The sequence below is a fragment of the Thunnus maccoyii genome, chromosome 16, assembly GCF_910596095.1.
Source record: "Thunnus maccoyii chromosome 16, fThuMac1.1, whole genome shotgun sequence".
Lineage (NCBI taxonomy): Eukaryota > Metazoa > Chordata > Actinopteri > Scombriformes > Scombridae > Thunnus > Thunnus maccoyii.
In genome coordinates, this window is record NC_056548.1 from 26,557,206 (window position 1) to 26,577,297 (window position 20,092).

The 20,092-nt window shown below is 39.9% G+C and overlaps 1 protein-coding gene across 2 annotated transcripts in view; it reads left to right on the forward strand.

Annotated features, from left to right (window-relative positions):
• setd3 (SET domain containing 3, actin histidine methyltransferase) overlaps positions 1 to 8,530 on the forward strand; it is a 29,678-nt gene extending 21,148 nt beyond the window's left edge. For both annotated transcript variants that reach the window (XM_042388123.1, XM_042388124.1), the window contains exons 9-13: positions 726 to 800; positions 998 to 1,164; positions 5,117 to 5,202; positions 7,028 to 7,188; positions 7,327 to 8,530. In XM_042388123.1, the coding sequence (XP_042244057.1) occupies positions 726 to 800; positions 998 to 1,164; positions 5,117 to 5,202; positions 7,028 to 7,188; positions 7,327 to 7,824 (987 nt within the window). In that variant the 3' untranslated portion in view covers positions 7,825 to 8,530. The remainder of the gene's footprint in view (positions 1 to 725; positions 801 to 997; positions 1,165 to 5,116; positions 5,203 to 7,027; positions 7,189 to 7,326) is intronic.
• The last annotated feature ends 11,562 nt before the right edge of the window (positions 8,531 to 20,092 follow it).

Here is a 20,092-nt window from a genome sequence, read left to right on the forward strand (position 1 = left end):
ACTTTTCTGCTGTAATCTCAGTTGTCAAAACATTGACAGCGTTCAGTCCTCTCTGTCCTGCTGTTATCACAGACTTGTCTGAACTAACAGAGACCCCTCCACTCTCTCATGGTCTTGGTGCTGCCGTTTAGCTGTGATATTTACTCACGATTGTGTAGGGCTTATGTTTGTTAAAGGCCATGAAAAACCAGAAACATTGAATTAACAATGGTATTAGATCCTCTTCTTTAAAAAAATATCTTTATCTGAACATATGGAGTGAACAGCACAACATATTGTTGAAAAAGGTCATGTCCCAAGGCTGGATTTGTAGTTAGTTATTGACAAATGTTAATGGGATTTTGAATGAGGTTTTCTTATTTCTGGAGGAGAACCTGAAAGTTTCGGTTTCACTTTGGCTCTCTATGAAAGAATGAATGAAGACAACTAATCGATTACTGATCGATTTACTAAAAATGGGTCAGTCAGAGAGTCAGTTTGGACAACGATTTGTTTAATTTCCTTTATGTTATTTTAGACCAATAATGTGAGAGAAAATGTAAAGGATTTGAATTCTGATGATTACTTTAAGAATTTACAAATCCCAGTGATAAATGGTTTCAATCTTATCAAGTGGGGAAAACATTGAATTCACACATAAAAACAAAAGAATTCTTTTGATAAAAATGTGTTTTTATCTGGTGTCGGTAAAGGTTTTATGTGTAAAAGTTCTTGTTGACCTGCAGATCACAACCGGTTACAACCTGGAAGATGATCGCTGTGAATGTGTGGCCCTGCAGGACTACAAGGAGAACGAACAGGTGGAGAGACGTTCATTCTAAATTACTTTCCTTATATTATTTTACCTTTATTATCTACATATTCTAAACAGTTTGCTGCCAATATTGATTAAAATTGCTCTGTAATATCTGGATCTACCTAAAAGAAATCACCAACTTATTTCCTTCCGTCAAGAAAGGTGATGGTGTTTGACGCTGATGATATGTCTTTCCTGTAGATCTACATCTTTTATGGCACGAGGTCCAATGCCGAGTTTGTCATCCACAACGGCTTCTTCTTCCAAGACAACGCCCACGACCGGGTGAAGATCAAGCTGGGCGTCAGTAAGAGCGAACGCCTCTACGCCATGAAGGCCGAGGTGCTGGCTCGAGCCGGCATCCCAGCGTATGTCCAACTCCTCCTTTTTGTCATTCTTTCTAAGCATTTTAATTTCAGTCGAAGGACAAACATGCCCGTGTTTCATCTTTTTACTTATCTGTGAACTCAGTGTCTGCTCTCATAAGCGACTGAATCTGCAATCTAGGCTGGAAGCGTTTTACTCTAAAGCCTCTAATATGGGTCAAGGAGAGCTTCAGGCTCATGACTAACTTTCATGCACCCTTCATATAGCCTCAGTGCACTTTTGTCTTCCCACAGTAGATATTTCAACCAATTAGCCCCCCCTCCCTTTGGCATAATTGAAACACATAATATAAATGTTGCAGCAGGTCTCTTTTATTTTTTTTTTCTCTCCCACTCCACCAAGTATCAATTTACCATCCGCCCCAACACTTTCATCACCAAGAAGCTTAATCATTTTATCATTAGCCCCTTAATTTTATGCAGCATTCTCTGCTCGGCATTTTTAATCAGACGCCTTTTAATCTCTTATTGATGACAGTCTAAATCTCAACAGTGGAAATTAAATGAAACAATCCCCGTTGTTGCCGGGGCGCTCTATTAAAGTGACAGATATGGTCGTAGATCATTTTCAAAGGAAACAGCAACAGATTCGGTGTCAAGCCTCACTGAGATGTAGAACGGCTGCTCTCATCACACTCCTTTTTACAACTGAAAGTCACTCACTTTGCCTCTACCTCATATCTCGAACCTTATGATGAGTGGAAACATTTCACTATTCTTTTACAAATGTGCAATTAGCTCCTCTTCTTTAACTGAAGTCCCATTTGGACGGGATTGACATTACAGGGAGGAGGTGGAGAATGAAATACTCACTGTGCTCCATGGTTCCAGAGAAATGACAGGATATGGTCTGAATTTGAGTCAAAAATCGTTCTCCTTCTCGGAGACGTATCCGGTCAAATCTGAACACAGACATGAAACACATAACGGTATCATTCAGTGAGACTTAACACTACCCAAGGATATCATTATCTCTGATGTCCAACACCAATAAACCTCCATATATCCAATTAGAAGTCAGAGTAAAAAGACGCTTTAGAACTTGCCTGAGAATCATACTGAAGTTTTCTTCAGTATCAAAGTAATCCAGTGATAGTTGTGTGTACATCCATGGCTACACTGCAAATAGGAACGGCTAATAGCTAATTCTGCATACTTTTAATTTGCCAAAATGTAAACAAATATAGCATAAACAAAAAAAACGTGGGTGAAATACAAGTAACCACCCAGTAGCTGACATTACAACAGCCCATTTGATGAGCTTGTTTTTTCAGTTGTTATATTGGTTCACAAATATGTCTACATGCTGGTGTTAGCATGAGATTAGGAGAAACGTTTTTGGCTTCCTTCACTTTCACACAAAAGTCAAATTTCACATTGAGCTGATTTAAAAAAAAAAATAAAGAATTAAAAAGTAGGACAAGTAGCTCTTCTTGCTGAAAAAACTCACATATGTACTTAAAAAATACAAGGACACCGATTCAAGGACACTCTGTATGGAATTTAAATCACAGGAGGGAAAGCAAGTTTGTTGAAAAGCAGTAGGTCATTGTGGCTGTAGAGCTCATAGTTCTTGGTTTTTCAATCCCGTATTGTAATTCCTTGAGTGGGGGTAGAGAGTAAACGCTTCACTGGGATCATCAGGTGGGCTCCCTTTTTCCCAGGAAGCAACAGAACTTCAAGAGGATCAATCCAGTCCGGGTTTCTTCTGTCAATGACTCAGTCCTGTTTATGCGGACTGTAATTATTGTAATTGTAATAATTGCAGTAATTTAGTAATAATGTAATTATTACTGGGGTAGGAGTGACAAATGGCCCACATACATGCTCCAGACTGGATTAAACCCAGCGAGTTCCATTTGAGTGCAGCACTTTCTACAAAGAGTTAACTTTCCTCAGCTGGATGCTCTATTGCTGGAGCAACGGACAGAGGGATAATTCAATAGGAAGAGTAGGGAGGCGGCCGTAATGTGTTTGTGTGGTGTAATAATGTCGACCCCGTGCTACCGATCGCTACATCGATCACTTTGCTGAAATAGGGGGAAAATATTGTCCTCTCCAGAATTACCTCAGTGTGTAATGTTATGATGTGGAATAGATTCTGCTGAGTCCTGGATCACACTGCTTTTATATGTTTCCTGTCACACTGCTGACTTTCACAATCCTGAGATTGTTCAGAGACAAGACGGAAAATAATTAAATCTGATAGTGTCAGATGACCTGGAGGCAAACACGCTCTTACATTTTATACTTGTGGTGAAACAAAACTTATTTGTGTAAATGCTGAATTTTTTCAGGGTTCAGATGAAATTGTTTTAGCTTTTTACATGACCTACAGAGAGAATTCCCATTTTTTGTAATAGTTTTTACCATCGTTTGTTTCTATTGATTATGATAACTTTGTACTCACCAACCTGGAAACCTGCCAACGTTATTATAAAGCAGTCCAGCAGGCCAATTAACACAAAAAGTCAAATGATGATGTTTGTTTTTTAATTTTCTGATAATTACACATTATAAAACCTGTAATGAACAGAAGGATAACTTAAAATTAGTAAAGACGCTTAAATTATATTGAAAAACCTCAAATGTGTAATTTAATAGAGCCTGATAGAGGCTGATACAGCATAATAATCCCACATCAGGAGAACAGAAATGTCCATATCAGCATGCAGATATGCAAAAAGAACAGTATACTGCTAATAAATATTTTATCAGCGACATGTTAATTATATTTGACTTAATTAAAGTTTATATTGTGTTGTTTTATGTTTTTATTCCATTATGATTTAAAATAATATATATTTCAATTATACTTACTGTTCAAAATGTACATGATCTTATATTTACTGTTACTGTCATCTTTGATAGTTTACTGTTTGTCCTTACTCAGAATTATTTTTATCACACAATGTTTATGTGTTATGTTAAAAAAAAAGGCCAATATATTCAATACCAATATCGGATTTTTGTTGTTCTGAAATATCAGTATTATTATGAGCGAATCAGAAATCCATTATATGTTGAAGTTTAATGTGTCTGCAGTGTTGTGCTGCTGTCAAACTGAAATGGCATAGAATTGAACTAGTGAATATATATTACAGTCTTATTGTGCTTTATGAAACTATATTGTGCTCTAATGTTATTAATATACATCAACACTTTCTTTTTAGCCCCTTTCAGATCCAAATATTATGGCAATGCTGGTCTTACATTTGAACAAGCCCCCCCGAGTATTTTTTTTTTTTTTTTTTTGGTAAAAATTGAGTTTGCAAAATTACACTAATTTAGCACCACCTCTGCAACACTTTCAACACAAGTCTGCAGCAGGAAGGGAAACGGGAGCTACTGTATATTAAATGTGTGTCTTGTTCCACCTTCTGAAGAGCACTGACATAAATTTGTCATGTATTACAAATAAAGAAAACAAAATCAGTTTAATAAAGCACAGAACACTGTGAAGGAGCCACTTAACAAGTTGTAGATAAATTTCTTCTCATGTCACATTAGATTAAACGTGTTTTCATTCTTTTTTTAAATTCACCAGACCAGTGGTTCCCAACCGCAGATCATTTGTATATTATAACTCACACGTTAGGCCTTTTATCTCCCTTACATCCTCTGAAGAGACTCCCAAACTATCTCAAATTCTCCAGGTTTTTTGCGTTTTACTCATGTTAGCTAGTTAAGTAGCTAAGTAGTTGTTGACAGGCTGATAACTTGGTGCATTGATGACCCACTTTAGTTCTATCAGTATCCTATTATTGTAGGCATGAAAGGGAACATATAATATTATTTTGATTGTTTCCTCTTAGAAGGAAATGTTCTGAGGCCCTGCACCGAGAGTTGGGAATGTTAGGTGTTCCATGTCTTTTGTTTATTGGAGCTGTATATTGATATATTAACTAATGGCTTGGTTGGTTGTGTTTTCTAGGTCCTGCATCTTTGCTCTCCACTGTAACGAACCCCCCATTTCAGCGCAGTTACTTGCCTTTCTAAGAGTCTTCTGCATGACAGAGGGTAAGACACTCAGGATACACCAACACACACACACAAACACACATAGACACACATACACAACCAGCACCAGGACATTCCCAGAGGAACCCGTAAGCCACAGACCTGATAGCACACGATAAAACAAAGCACGCCGCAGATTCCGACGAGCTCCTCCCGAGACCGCCGTCAAGTGACTGCTTCCTACCCACATCAGCAGAGGGGAAGAGACGGGAGAGGAGGTGGAGGTAGAGGAGAAAGGGAGGGAAGAGCAAGGCCTGTCCATTCCCGAGCTGGTTAATTGATCAAGGCAGGCCACCAGATGTGTGGAAGGAGCAATCCACCGGGGGGTTTGCAATATTCATCGGCATGTATGCAGAACAGCAGCGGTGTCATAAATCCCCAACCGCACAAGGCCACATCCTCCTCTGTCACAGGACTCATCTTCAGGACCCCACTTGATATATTATTCACTTTTTTTTTTTTCTTTTTTTTTTTTTTTTTGCTGCATGTTAATTTTTAAAACGGCCCCAACGCCTTTGGATGAGTGTGTGTGGGGGTATCATTGCTTGTGTGTGTGTGTGTCGACATTTTTTAACAGATGTGACATGATGGAATAGTGTGCACACACAACCGGGCCACTGCGGTTCCCCTCTTTCATCTTCCCATGTAACCAAGCCATGTTTAACTCCTCAGATCAAAGGCAGCAGGCTAAAGGTTTCAGCAGGAAGAAAAGACCTTCTATGAAGCTTTCACATGACATGTTGATCTTTACCAAAATCATGTTCACCATGCTACCAGACGCTGGTGGAAGACTGGCTGGATTTGAGAAATCTTAGACTGAGAGGGGTTTGATGAAGAAACTCTGATCACAAATTAACGGGACAGTCCCACACTTTTTTGCTGTCTTATCCAAAGTCAGATGATTGTCATTTTCATTAGAAACAATCAGGGAAGTGGTTCGGCAGCAGTTTATCGAATCCGAATCCTTTATCAAATTTGATTATGTTTAGCTTTTATTAATTGCAGCTCAAATTATAAGTAAAACCTCACCTCATGTTGGCAGATAATCAGAAACACCACAGTTTTTAGTAGGAACCAAATTATGTTCACAACCTGTAGATATTCATGTGATGATCAGTGTTAGATATGAAATGTAGCTTAAATATATCTGACACATTTTACACCTTTTTTTTCCACAAGCTACTTGATGCAAATAGTCAGATTCATAACCCTAGCTTGATAAACTTGATGATATGTATAAAAATTTAACTGTGAGATTCAATCGTAGGTTGCTACAGTAGTTTACAAGATAGAATATCTTGATTTGGATTCATTGGAATGTGTACTTTTTCTCCCTTGATGTAGCTAAATTAGCACTTTTTCCCTGCTTCCAGCTCTGTGCTTACCTAGGCTGAAAATGTTCTGGACCTATCTCTGTCTCTGGCACACAGATACTGATCATCACCCATCTGACTCTGGGTTAGAGGTCTTTCAGGGGTCCACTTGGTTCTAAGCAACCAAGGTATAACCTGAGTCGAGCCAGGTCCAAATTATATCCTCTGTGGTTGACCACATTTTGGATCAGATCTAATTATTTCAGGACTATTTCTTACCTGACTCTCTCTGGAGTTAAAAATGAGTTTATGCAAGTCAGCGTTGGTTATGATTGTGTGTTCACACCTATGAAAACCTCAACTCTTTGTTTCACTGCAAACAAGCGTGTGTCCTGTAATGTTGGACTGTTTCGTTAATGGGAAAAGAAAACACAAACTTATTATCTTTTATTGTCAAATTCCGCTTCACTACTACTCATTAATGGTTGTCTTGCACTTTGGTTTTATTTCAGAGGAACTGAAGGACTACCTACTTGGAGATCGTGCCATCAATAAGATCTTCACCCTGGGCAACAGTGAGTACCCCGTCAGCTGGGAGAATGAGATCAAGTTGTGGACTTTCCTGGAGACCAGAGCTGCTCTGCTACTCAAGACCTACAGGACCACCTCTGAGGTCAGTCTGCTGGAATATGAATTATTTTTCATCTGTAATTTGGGGTTCCTGATTGCAAAAAAATGTGAAGTTGAATTTGTAATCTTCCCTGTTTCTTTACCTCTTATCTAATGGCCATTATCTCTCCCCTTCTTCCAGGAGGATCGCTCCATGCTCGAGAAACCTGATCTATCTCTTCATTCTCGCGTGGCCATCCAGCTCCGCCTGGCTGAGAAACAGATCCTGGAGAAAGCATCGGCCAGCGGACGGGCCAAACGTCTGCACTTCGAGAAGAAGCTGGAGGAGGATGCTCCATTGCCTCACTATGAGGAAAGCGACATCGCTTTGCTGGAGAATACTGACGCGGATGCAAAGCTTCCGATTATCCTGCGCAAGCTGGAGGAGGTGGAAGAGGGTCAGGAGATCCCGGAGGAGGAGCACAGTCACTTCCTGAATGGGGAGAAGGCTGTGTACGGGATGAATATGCAGGCTAATGGAGACCCAGTGCAAGAGGAAACTCAGGAGAAGGTCAGCAAAGATGTTAATACAGCTTTGGACTCGATTGGAAGTTCTAATGCAACCAAGAAGGGCCAAAGGGAAGAGGCCAACCTAAGTGCCAGTCGAACTGAAGAGAATCCCAAAGAGAACAGTGAATAAATATATTCCACCTACTGCCACAGCCCATGCTATTTATTTATTTTTGTGTCTCTTAAATGACTCAGAAATATAGAAGCTGAAATCAATTTTAATTAAAGTCGCAGAAGTTGTGCGACTGTACGTTCATCCAGCGTGGCTTGTATTAGTTGTCCGCTGCTGAACTTGTTTAAAAATGCTGCCAGTGTGTACCTCAGCCTTCTGTGCAGAACAGTTTTTCATTAGAATTTTCTTTTGTTTGAGTTTGAAACGTTGGTTTACATTGAAACTGTTCAAGGCCTACAGCATAGAAAGAAAGCAAAGAGGGGGACACCACGGAACTGGTTCCAGCAAATTGTTAGGTGAACAAAGAAAAACAAAAACAAAATGGAGTTAGGTGAATGTTATTTCCAGAAAGCCAAAATCTCTCTAATCTCGTGAATTGGTTGGTTTATTACTGCAGTTTGTCTCCATATATGTCCAGTATGTTTTGAGTTGACAATCGTATTCTCTAGTGCATTTTGGGGTGTGCTTCTGAGTAAAGACCATCACTGCCCTCTCTTTTTTTTCTGTTTAAAATCATTTCAAGCAAAATAAGGAAGGAAACATAAACTGCTCTTATTAAGGAATGAGAAAACTTGATTGTAACTGTATGACATGGCAAAATGGAAGATGGTTTTTGCTTTTGTCAATGAAAAATGTCATTTCTACCATAAAATTGTCAACTTTCTGTTATTGCATAGTTGCAGCCCTTATTGAGAAACAAAGAATTTTGTTTTATTTTGTGTTTTTAAAAAGTACCTTTATGAATGTACTCAATTTAAGTTGCAGTGATTATCCGCGGATATCACTGAAAGGGAGTGATCACTGTTGTTGCCCCTGAGAAAGCCATATACAGCACTGACGGCTCAGTGAGACACAAGATGATGATGGTTTTTCCTGTTGGAAGCTTTTGTTTGACTGCCTTAACATGAGGCAATTTCAACATGACACTTTTTGTATGTAAAACAAGGAAGTACTGTCAGTAGATTTTTACTCTTTCTCTTGTTTAGTTTGCGTTAACTATAGGGGTGGCCCCAATAACTGACTCTGTGCACTGATACAAACACCCAATACTGGCTGAATTCCTGACAGTCCATGCAGCGTGGAGGAGAAACAGTGCAAATCTGGCCATATTTCTCATAAGTTCTAACATTTTTACCTAATTGGAGAGACTGTGGACATAAGGACACAACACAGATTTTATTTTTGGGCTTGCCGGTTCATTTTTGACCTTAAAAATAGAAGTGGAAAGTAGTAGTGGGTGTACTGAGTTCACTGAACACAAGGTTTAAATAAGTCCAGTTCAGAAAAATCTGTGTAAACTGGTATCAGCGTATATGTGGGCCAGTTGAGGTAGCTGTAAAAAAAAAAAGCCCCTTTAATAGACTTACATAAATGGGTTAAATTGGAATAATTTAAACTTGACTTATTGTCTACAATCTCTACAGTGAAGCAGGAGGGTAAAATGTGTTTACTGATAGAAATGAGGACTTTCTTTCTACTATATATATATTTTTTTGGTCGACTGAACAACAAAATATTCAACTTACAATTTTTCAGTGGCCATTTTTAACTATGTTTTGTAGCCTTGAGCTGCTGACGGTCACTCCATACTTAAAGTATGCACTGAGGGGAAAGGGGACAGTTGTATTCCTTCAATCAGAAACTAGCTGTGAGGACACTCGTTCTCCATATGCCCTGTTACTGTAGGTTGTCTTCCTGCTCTCAAAAAGTACGGCTTCAAACATGGCTTTGTTGCAACCTATTTGCATTTTTCCTTCATTGTGCACTTGCATTCACTTGTGCATATCTCACAAATATCAAACACTGAAAGGAGCTTACTTGCAGTATGATTGACAGCTTGATCGGTTACTATTGACTGAAGTCTGTGCTGTTTAGACTGAGTGAGTCTGACAGCTTTAGCACAGTTCATTTAAAAATGGTCTTAAATTGCAGCACGCGTAAGTAAACGTAGTAAGAATTATCATCAAAAAGATACTTAAAAAATCTAAAATCACAATAGAAATATTATTTTTAAACATGCAACTTAACACACAGTATCATACAGTGTGACCAGTAATATAAACCAAAACTGTTTTTTGTTTTGTTTTGTTTTATTTCATTTTGGCCTTTTTTTTTTAAATACCATATTTAAGTCGTAAACATACTTAGAGGAATAGTTGAACATTTCTGGAAATACTTTTACTTTATTTTCTTCCTGAGAGTTAGATGAGAAGATCGATGTCCTCCTTAAGTCTTAATTACACAGCTGGAGTCATGGCCCTGTTTGCCTTGCATAAAGACGGAAACAGTTGGGGACAGCTAGCAAAGTTCAAAAATATACATACCATATTGTATCATGTTTGTTTAATCTGTACTTAAAGTGGCTGTAAGCGATTTTTTTAACAACAAAGTATAAAATGACAATGTGTAATGTGAGAGGTGGCTCGTAGTGATGAACCTACGGAGAATTATCAGCGACTCTGCAGCTCCCCTCAGCTTTACAGAGCTTCTGTAAGCTCATAGTGTTTTTTTCAGCCCCATCTTTTCCAGCAAAAAAGCTCTAAAAACCCACTGTACAAAACCTGCTCAGCACCAAACAGCAAACAGACATGGTTAGCAACTAGCTTTTGAACACACTGGAGCGTTTAGCAGCTAAAGAGCCAGATACTTCCCTCAGGAGTTGGTGGAGACCTAAAACAGAACTAAAAGAGAGTGCATATTGGACTTACATTCATCAGGTGGACAGAAACAGGGCTGTAAATGAATGATAATGTTGTTCCATAACTGCTGGATGTGTAAATAGTAATTGTTTGCTAACATGTTCACCATATCAACTTAAAAGGTGATGATATGTCAATGTTGTATTCACAACTTGTTTCTACTGCCGCCAAGTGGCAAAACAAATCCATTATTGCAGGTTTAAACAAAAAAAATTAAATGTGAATATTGGTTTTTAGGGGGTGTGACATGCTGGAAGTAGCCTAGCTTCATGCTGAGCTAGGCTAATCACTCCTCAGTTCCAGCTCCTTACTTAATGCACAGGCACAAGATTGGTATCGGTCTTTTCATTTCACTCTCATAAAGAAAGCAAATAAGGGTATTTACAACATATTGAACTATTCCTTAAGGTTTATAACATGTATCATTGGCGTTTCTGGTAAAAAATTATTTTTGAATCATTAGGGGAAATTGAAATATAGCGTTTCAACTGTCCCTGGTCTCCCTTACATGGTATTTTCTCTCAAATATGAAGTACATATATGAAGTACCTCTTTTTTTTTTAAAAAAACTTTGAACTAAACTTATTTCACCTGTCTATTTACAGACAAAAATAACTGTTGTGACTGTCAGGGGCTTGGCGCTGCGATTTAGAATCGACCACCCGAAATATCAGTTGGGGTCACTCCTGGTTAACCAGTTGAGTTATGAAGATTTAGCAGACCATGCCATGCTGTTAACTAATGGTGGCTTGAACGTGGTCAGAGGGGAAGGCAGTAAATTATCACTGCCACAACGTTCCCTCTTCAAGTGGTACGCATTAATATAACCAAAACTAGGTTAAATTCACCTTACTGTAGGTCAGATGTGTTTTACCACTTTGTACCACATGATGCTCTTGTTTTGTATCACATTTGATGTGTCACTTGTCTTTCTGTGGCTAGAGCACTTTTCCATCACAAATCTGTATTTTTTATGCAATCATGTACTTTTACCAACCTCACTGGTAACATTGTCTGTTTGCTGCTTTTCTAAAGACCTCTGTACCATAATGTGTGTGATCTCCTAGCTTTAACCATAGACTCAACAAGTCCTGGCCAGGTACATCCAGCTGAACTGGACTCCTCACCATGTCACCGTATGCAGTAGTTCTGGGTTTCTGTCAGTGTAAAAAGACCTGGATTGTGCAGTAAAAGCTAGAGTTGATAAATCCTGAAGCTGTCAACATCCAAAAGCCAGAGATTAAACTTCATCTCATTTCTCACCTCTTGTGTGGAGTGTTGTTCTTAAACCTTCCTCTATCTTCATCAACCACTCTTCTCTTCCAGAGACACAAGGTCACCATCCATCTATTATTCCTCTCCCTTGTACTTTTTGTTGGGAGGAAAAAGGTTTATTTAATGTATTTTCCCCTTCTTTGCCCCCTGGCCCTATTACGAATTTATAAAAGAAACATTATCTTGAATCATTTAATTCGGGGCAATTAAATTTTGAAATGCCCCATTCATAATTCATGGGTGTCTAAGATAAAACCCCTTTAATCCTTGAATATATTATTATAATGGGCATTGGGGTGGGCAGTGGAGAGCGAGGCATGTCCAGTATTGTTAGTACTCGCTGTGTCAGTGCTGGGAGCAGGCCTGGGACCAGCACTCACAAGTAATCCTGCCCTATGAATTATAAACTGCCATCCATATTAATATACAATGGCCCGGCCCAGCTCACTGTGGGATGGCACCATTGTCATGCAAGTGTTTACCGGTGTCACGCTGGTGATGCTCACAGGCGGCGGTGGAGGGAGGGGGGGGGTCAGGTTAAAGTCAAGCCATTAGCATTTTAGCAGAGTGAGCATGGAATTGAAGGTGATGGACAGATAAATGCATTGTTATCACACTCTCTCCCATCTGCCATTAAGACTGATGCCTATTACCTACACAGTCACTTCAACAGACTTTATTGTCTCAGAATTGGTGAGGTTGTGACAGTAGTTTATTAAAGTTTGAGGATTAGGTCAAATTCAACAGTTCCTATCAACTAAATGTTCTGTTTTCAGTCCCACGTGCTTTCAACTTTTGATGAAGTATTCAGTTGTAGACTTTATATCCACCTTATTCCCAGCCCCATACCGTGAGTGAATTATGGGTGCGACTTCTGGTTATTCCTTTTACTGAACTGGCATCTGTGAGAGTTAGTGGTATACTACAGGTGTGTTCACTTTTCTTTTTGGCTAAAATAAATGATGTGGGAACACAAGCTGTCACACTTTAAACAGTAATGTAATCATACCTCTATGCTGATTCTATGCCAGGAGGAAAGGGTAAAAGGGAAATCTTATTTTAGGTATTCATTCTCTAATTTAAATCATTTCTTTTGCATTTCTGTTGATTCAACAAATAGAGTGAATTGTAGACTATTGAGAATTTTGTTGGGGACATAACGGAAACCCTCCCAGAGACCCAGAATTTGATGCCACTGACAAAAACAGTAGTTTAGTGTTTGACTTGGCCAGCTGGGACATTTATGTTCTTCCCCCTTTGAACCAGAACCACTTTTAAAATTAATTTTCATAAAACCACACAGAAACAGTTATGGCAATAGGTGAATCAAACACATATTCACACCGTGCCTTACAACTCTAGCTCCATCACACCCATTTTTGCTCTTGAAAAGACACCTGCAGTAACTGTAACCACACACGACGCACTGTAGTAACTGTATGTTTAATGTTTTAGAATGACTGTGGTTAAGCACAGCGCTTGTATGACAGGCCCAGCTGTCCACAAATAGGATGGGTTAGTGTAAAGGTTAACAGATACCACTGCATACTCGCTTCAGAATTGCCTATGTGGTTTAAAACCTCAGATGATGGCTAACTCTATTGAAGAACTGCACTTACACAGAGAAGAAACTCACCACGGATGCATATAGCATGTGTCTTTTAATGTCTGTCTCCATCTGTAAAACATGTGATACAGTTCTGGTCATACTTAGCCTTTCAGTTAACAGCCGCCTAGCCTTTTCTTAGACACCCATATTCACTAGCCTCTCTAATGTTCTCACACTTTACATAACTACCACAAAGTCTCAAAAAAAGGTATCTGATTTGGGCAATAATCCAATACAGGGGCATTCATGCTGGTAGCCCTATGGTCGGAAATGTACAAGGCTAACTTTCTTAAAATAACCACATAAATAAGCATGTCAACTTCACTTCTCTGCAGAAATGTCCCATGCCATCCCTTAGCCGTCCCTCTTTTTCCCAGAGCATGACTGACTATGATTCAACGCTTTTGGCAGCTCATAATGGATGGATAATGGATTTATTATTGAAGAGGTGGGTGGATGGGAGAGGGTTGGAGGAGTCTCTGGCCTGGTGTGAGAGGTCTTCATCATGGAGAAAATGAGGAATGAAAGGACAAAAGACGACTGGCAGAGAAGACAGAGTGAATACAGTCGGAGAAGAGGACAGTCTGAGAACTGGAGGATGAAGAGGAGGAGGAGGAGGACTTCCCCCTTCTCCCTCAACAAACTCCTCAAGCGTGTTCTGTGGTTATGAAGTGATGAGCAGCTTGCATGGGTAGCTCTTTAACATTTAAAGAGGAGAGATGATACGTACAACAGAGGCAGCACTAAAAGAGGAAGGTAAGACCGAAGTAACTGGAGAAAGACAAAGAGACATTTTCTCCGGGGCTTCACATTTGATGATTAACTTTATTAATGGTGATGATGATATGCAATGAGGCCAAATAGTTTCGAACGGCTGCTACAAGACTGTGAACAAGCACAACTTTGCTTTCAAGCAGTGCAGTTCCCACTGCCAGCTGTGAGCCTTCTTTATATCACAGACGTGCCTGTATGACCATATTTGTGAGGAGCTTTTATTCCTCATCCTGGGTCTTATTCTCATATTTTTGTCCATTGACCACTGGTCATAATAACATTTTACTCACCACCTGTGTTGTAGATATATGGAAAATTTTGGAAAGAACATTTATTGGGGCTAAGAACGCACACTTCCTGTATCTGAAAAACTCAGAGATACCATTTTAAACACTTTGAGTCCAACTTAAAATAGAAACAGGAAGTAGTCCCCTGGATGTCCCTGTTGCTGTTACAGTGACATACACAGCCGCATTTGCTAATGTGAGGCTTGTGGCTTGCTTTCAATTGTATGCTAGTGTTCTGTAGCTCCGTTGATGCAGTGGGGATGCTAATGTACCTAAAACAACACACCCATACCAACTTGTATTTTCTTAACGCAGGGCTTAAGGCCCCCCTACGACCTGACGTTACTGAACCCAACCTGAGACCTTAAACCTTATTCTAAATCTAAACCTATTTCTTTTCTTTATCTTAATCCTAAACCTAAATCCCAATCCTGAAGTAATATAAACCTCACTATTATCCAAATCTTAATTTTTAAACCTAAATTAAGTGCAATAACATGCACTTGAACACACAGTGCTGAATCCATGAGTCCAGGCTGAGTTTGCTTTTCCACCTCGACAAGCAACATTTAATTTTTAATCAGACTTTAGCCGACTGGAAATAGTATTTTGCAACAGTGAAACTGCTGCATGTATAATGAATGCTGTTTCCTTGCTAATGCACAGGGAGCGTTGCAGCCGAGTGGCTGGATGGGGTCAGAGGTCACAGGTAGGGGGATTCATTGCAGAAAATGGACAGCGGACAGAAAAATGTACAGGTAATGGAATATGGGGAAGAAAAGAAGGAATCTTGGGTGGTTTTTTTAATGACATTTTGACATTCTTTCAGATTATGGGTTCTTTATGGGTGCATTATCTATGTATGTATTTTGTTTCAACTCCATACTTTTCTACGGGTTAATATGCTAGGATGAAGTCTTAAGTCCATATTTAGGGAAACAAATGACCTCAACTAATTGATTTTGATCATGTTTAAAGGCAGACTATGGGCTGAAATGGCTGAGAAAGGAGCAACAAAGCAGGGATGGAGAGATGAGAGAAATGGAGGGAGAGATAGAGAGACGGAAAGAAGAAGACATGTTCAGGCAGGGAAAAGAAAGAGAAGCAAGATGGGGGGACACGTGTGCTCAACCCAGCTGAACATAGATGCAAATGGCATGCTGATTAGGGCCCATAAATCCTGTGTATGTGTGTGTGTGTGTGAGTGTGTGCGTTCATGCATGCACACGTGTGTGTATGTTTATGTGGTCTCCCTAAGTGCCCCCCCTACACCCACCCACACACACTCACAGGAGGCCTTTATATTAAATATACTATAATGGACTGGCACTTATGAACAAGGATTCCTGTTTTTTCCTCCTGTCCTTGTCTCCTTTCCTTGTCCTTTTCTTTCTTCTCCTCTTCTCTTCAGATCTGACCTAGAAACACAGAAAAGATGGAGAGAGAAAAAAGAAAGGGAAAGAGAGAGGAGTGACCAGCGTTGTTGCCATATCGCCATCTGATTTAAATCTAATAGCCACTACTGTCTTTCTTTCTGTCTTTCTTTCTTTCTTCCTTTCTGCATCTCTCTCCTCAGTGAGAGGGAGCATCATTCTCTATTCTCCAGGTCAGAGAGGGAACAATTAAGTGTGGAGGGCGCTGGGAGTCGCCGACAGGTGATGAATGGCCGGGCCGGCTGCAACTGACAATATGCAGACAAGCCAGATCATTTGCAAATGGATGTGGGGAGATGGAGGAAGGGTGAGGAGGGGGGGGGGGGGGAGGGTGTTGGTGGTTGGGTGGAAGCGAGCAAAGTCAGGGGCAGCCAAAGTGGAAGAAGAGAGAAGGAGGAGGAGAAGGGGGACAGGGGTGGGGGGTTAGCCCTTTCCAGGATCATTTCTCACCAAGGAGAAGAGGGAGGAGGTGGAGGAGATGCAGCCACCTGCCCAGCAGAGAGGCTCATTTGTTAGAGCTGATGGAGGCTTCCAGACAGCGGACTGCCCTGGGGAATACGCTGCAGCCTGGCTAGCATGGTAGCATCATCACATCACATTGTTGACCAACAGCCTTGTACACAATTCACTGTGATAGAGTCAAAGTCGCTCCTGATGCCCGAGCTGTTTCAGCTTAAGTTATTATAATACAGCTCTCTTCAATACTGGATTCTGATTGGTTGGTCATAACAATAAAGAATTTAGTTTTGCAGTGCTATTTTTTATTAATTCAGAGAAAGTTTGATTGCTGGTACATCAGGAGAACATCTGAAGGGTATTCCATGAATGCAGCTAAAGAAAGCTGTGTTTACTTGAAAAAGCCTGTCTAGAATTAACATCAACTTTCACTTGAGGCTCAAGCTGTTCCACTAACACAATCTAGCTGTGTCTAGTCAACACTAATTCTAGCCAGGCTTAAATAAGCTTGCAGTGAACATGTGCACGGAGTACATAAGCTGCCCAGAACAGTTGATTGTGAAAAAGAAGAAGAAAAGAAGGAAAGAAAACTAGAGCGGTGCTCTACTCAGCTGCAGAACAAACCTGCTGATAAACTATATGAAGACTATAAAGGGGTCATCACCAAAATGGGCAATACTGCCGCAATTAACAAGGCAAGGGAGTGGCTTGGCAAAAAATTGCTGAACAAAGCAAATCCTTTCTGTGGTTACAGTTCTATAACAGTGAGCCACAGATGATCTGTAACCAACTTATAAGTCACTTTTCTTACAGTGACCACCTTACTGTACATTATCTCACTTAGGCTATGTGTTGTAATCAGTTTATTAGCTTGTCTGTGCTATATTCATTTCTCTTATCAAAAGTTTCAGTTTTGAATTCTGTTCAATTCAGTTCTCTTTTCTCTTCTGTCACTAGCTATCAATACATTGATGCTGGTGGAAAAAAGAGAAACCCTCTATTCAGTCCAACTGAACATTACAGACATCTATATTTAATATCTATGTGACACGCTGTCAGCACTTAGGCATGCCTTCAACAGTGGAGAATACAACACTTGCTATAGTAGGATACATATGCTCTTTTTGAGTCTTTATTATGACTTTATGTCTTACTACACTTGTGAGTCATCCATTTGTGATATTCGGTGTGTTATTTCCCAAATATGCACTGTAATTGACTTTGTAATTTATTTCCACGTCACGGAGCATATCTTGACTACATTCACTGATTTTCTACCTTTCCCAGAATACCTTTTGCTAGCCACTAGATGAGCTGTTTTCAGCTGGGTTCCATCTTATGGCCTTCAAAAGCTCAGTACATTTCTCCCAATCATCGGCTTCATCGCATCTATCCTCCCGATGAATCTAGTTTAGGAAACAATGGTCAAATCCACCATCAGTCAACTCGTCCTCATGATTCATTAAAAGACATCAACTGACAGTAACAATGACAGCTACCACCTACTTAACACTTACCTGTTTCAGGTAATCCAGAGAGGGATATTTGTACTTCCTGTGGTCAATGTGAGGCTGATGATATTTCCCCCAGTACTCCTCAGGTGTCTGAGGTCCTGCAGCCTGGTGCCCAGAGCCAGTTTCACAAAGATAGACTTTGACTACAGTTTAGATACAACAGATAGTCACACTTCAGATTGACATCTAAATTCATCCGTCGCATAAAGCAGTTTAGTTCTTGACTATTTATAACAGGATTTCGGTACAATGAATTCTGGGTAAATTAAGACATTTTTCAAATTAAAAAAAATGGCCGACCGACTGCATCCAACCACTGAGCTCCGTTTACCCCAGCAGAAAATATGTGTCTTTTGGAGGAATTCAACAGTTACAAGGACATTTTACTTGGAAAATTTAACAAAGAGTGTAACAATAAAATGGAAGCGACAGTGAACAGTGTTAATCCCACAGTTGAGAGGAGCATCAAAGATGTTCTAAAAAGATAAAAACGTGGTACAAGATGCAAAGACAGAAATGTCAGCAGCCCGCCGACTGAAAAGGGAGAGACGGAGGCCAGTGACACCCAAGAGAAAACAGGTAACATTAGGCCAATAATGACAATGTTTTGATGACATCAGTCAAAAGAAAAAAAAAGTTTTACTGTGTGGTTTTGGTATGCTAATGTTGAGCTGCTAGCTAGCTAGCTAATGATTTAACAGTTTACGAGGATGCAAATTACATGTTAACAAAAGCAATAATGTGAGACGCGAGAATGAAGTAGTGCTTTTCTTTTTATTTTTCTTAGCGACCCTGTCTTGGAATGAGACAACAGAGGAGGAGAAGCAGAGACCAGGAGAAAGAGAACCAGGTGATCAGAGAGGGGAGAGGATGGGAGAAGGGGAACCAGAGTCAGCTGCAGCCGGTCCGAGCGGAGAGGTCTGCCCTTCAGTGTCAGAGGGAACCACCGCAACTCTGTCCATGGTGCTTGACAAAGAATACCAAATTCTCAAACTTGAGAAAAGAAAATTGCTCCTTGAAATTGAAGTCTCAAAGCTTCAGCAACATAAATTTCAAATATGATGCCACCCACTCAATAGTTTTTTCAGATACATTATGAGTTGATGATTTAGATAATAGCACCTAATGATTGACTGTGTCAAATGCTTCATTCAAATCTATAAATATGGCTCCAACCCCCTTTATCCGACATGCATTTCATTTGTTCAACAAAATAGGAATTTGCTGATTCTGTTGAGTGGTGTACTCTAAAACCAAACTGCATTAGATTCAGAGAATGATGATCATGTTCAAGCCGCACTTTTTTACCACCTTTGATATTATTAGATGGATGCTAATTGCTAACTCAGTTGGCTAACTCAGACGGATCTCTTGTCTTAAAAATTGGTGTGATAATGAAAACTAGTCCACACATTTGGTGCTTCTAGGCTGGATTATTGTAATTCCTTATTATCAGGCTGCCCCAACAAGTCTCTAAAAACTCTCCAGCTGGTCCAGAATGCAGCTGCATGTATACTGACAAAAACTAGTAAAAGAGATCATATTTCCCCCATTTTAGCTTCTCTGTACTGGATCCATATAAAATCCAGAATAGCATTTAAAATCCTTCTCCTCACCTACAAAGCCCTTAATGGTCAGGCACCATCATATCTTAAAGAGTCTGATGTGATTATAACAGCTTGTAAAGTATCAGACAGAGCTGCTTCCCTCATAGATCTACTTATCAACTGTATATGTAACATAATGTTACATCACATGAGACTGCCTATTCTACCTACAGCGTTCCCCTTAACAAAGGAAGTTACTCTGATTTTTAATTAAACATTGAAATTTTTATTTTTGACAGCATCATTGACAAACAACAACAAAACAACATAACAATAACAATAACAATAACAACAGCAATAGCCAGGGAAGGACACTAACAGGACTGCGAAGGACCGCGAAGGCTCGGCCTGCAACCCATGGTTTTCTGCGAGATGAGAAAGCACAAAAAACTGCAGGGAAAAAGCAAAGTTAGTAACATGCATTAATGGTACATGAATGAATACAGATGGAGAGGAGGAGGAGGAGGAGAGTGGAGCTCAATGCATCATGGGAAGTTCCCTGGCAGTCTAGGCCTATAGCAGCATAACTAAGGGCTGATCCAAGGTGAGCCTGGCCGGCCCTAACTATAAGC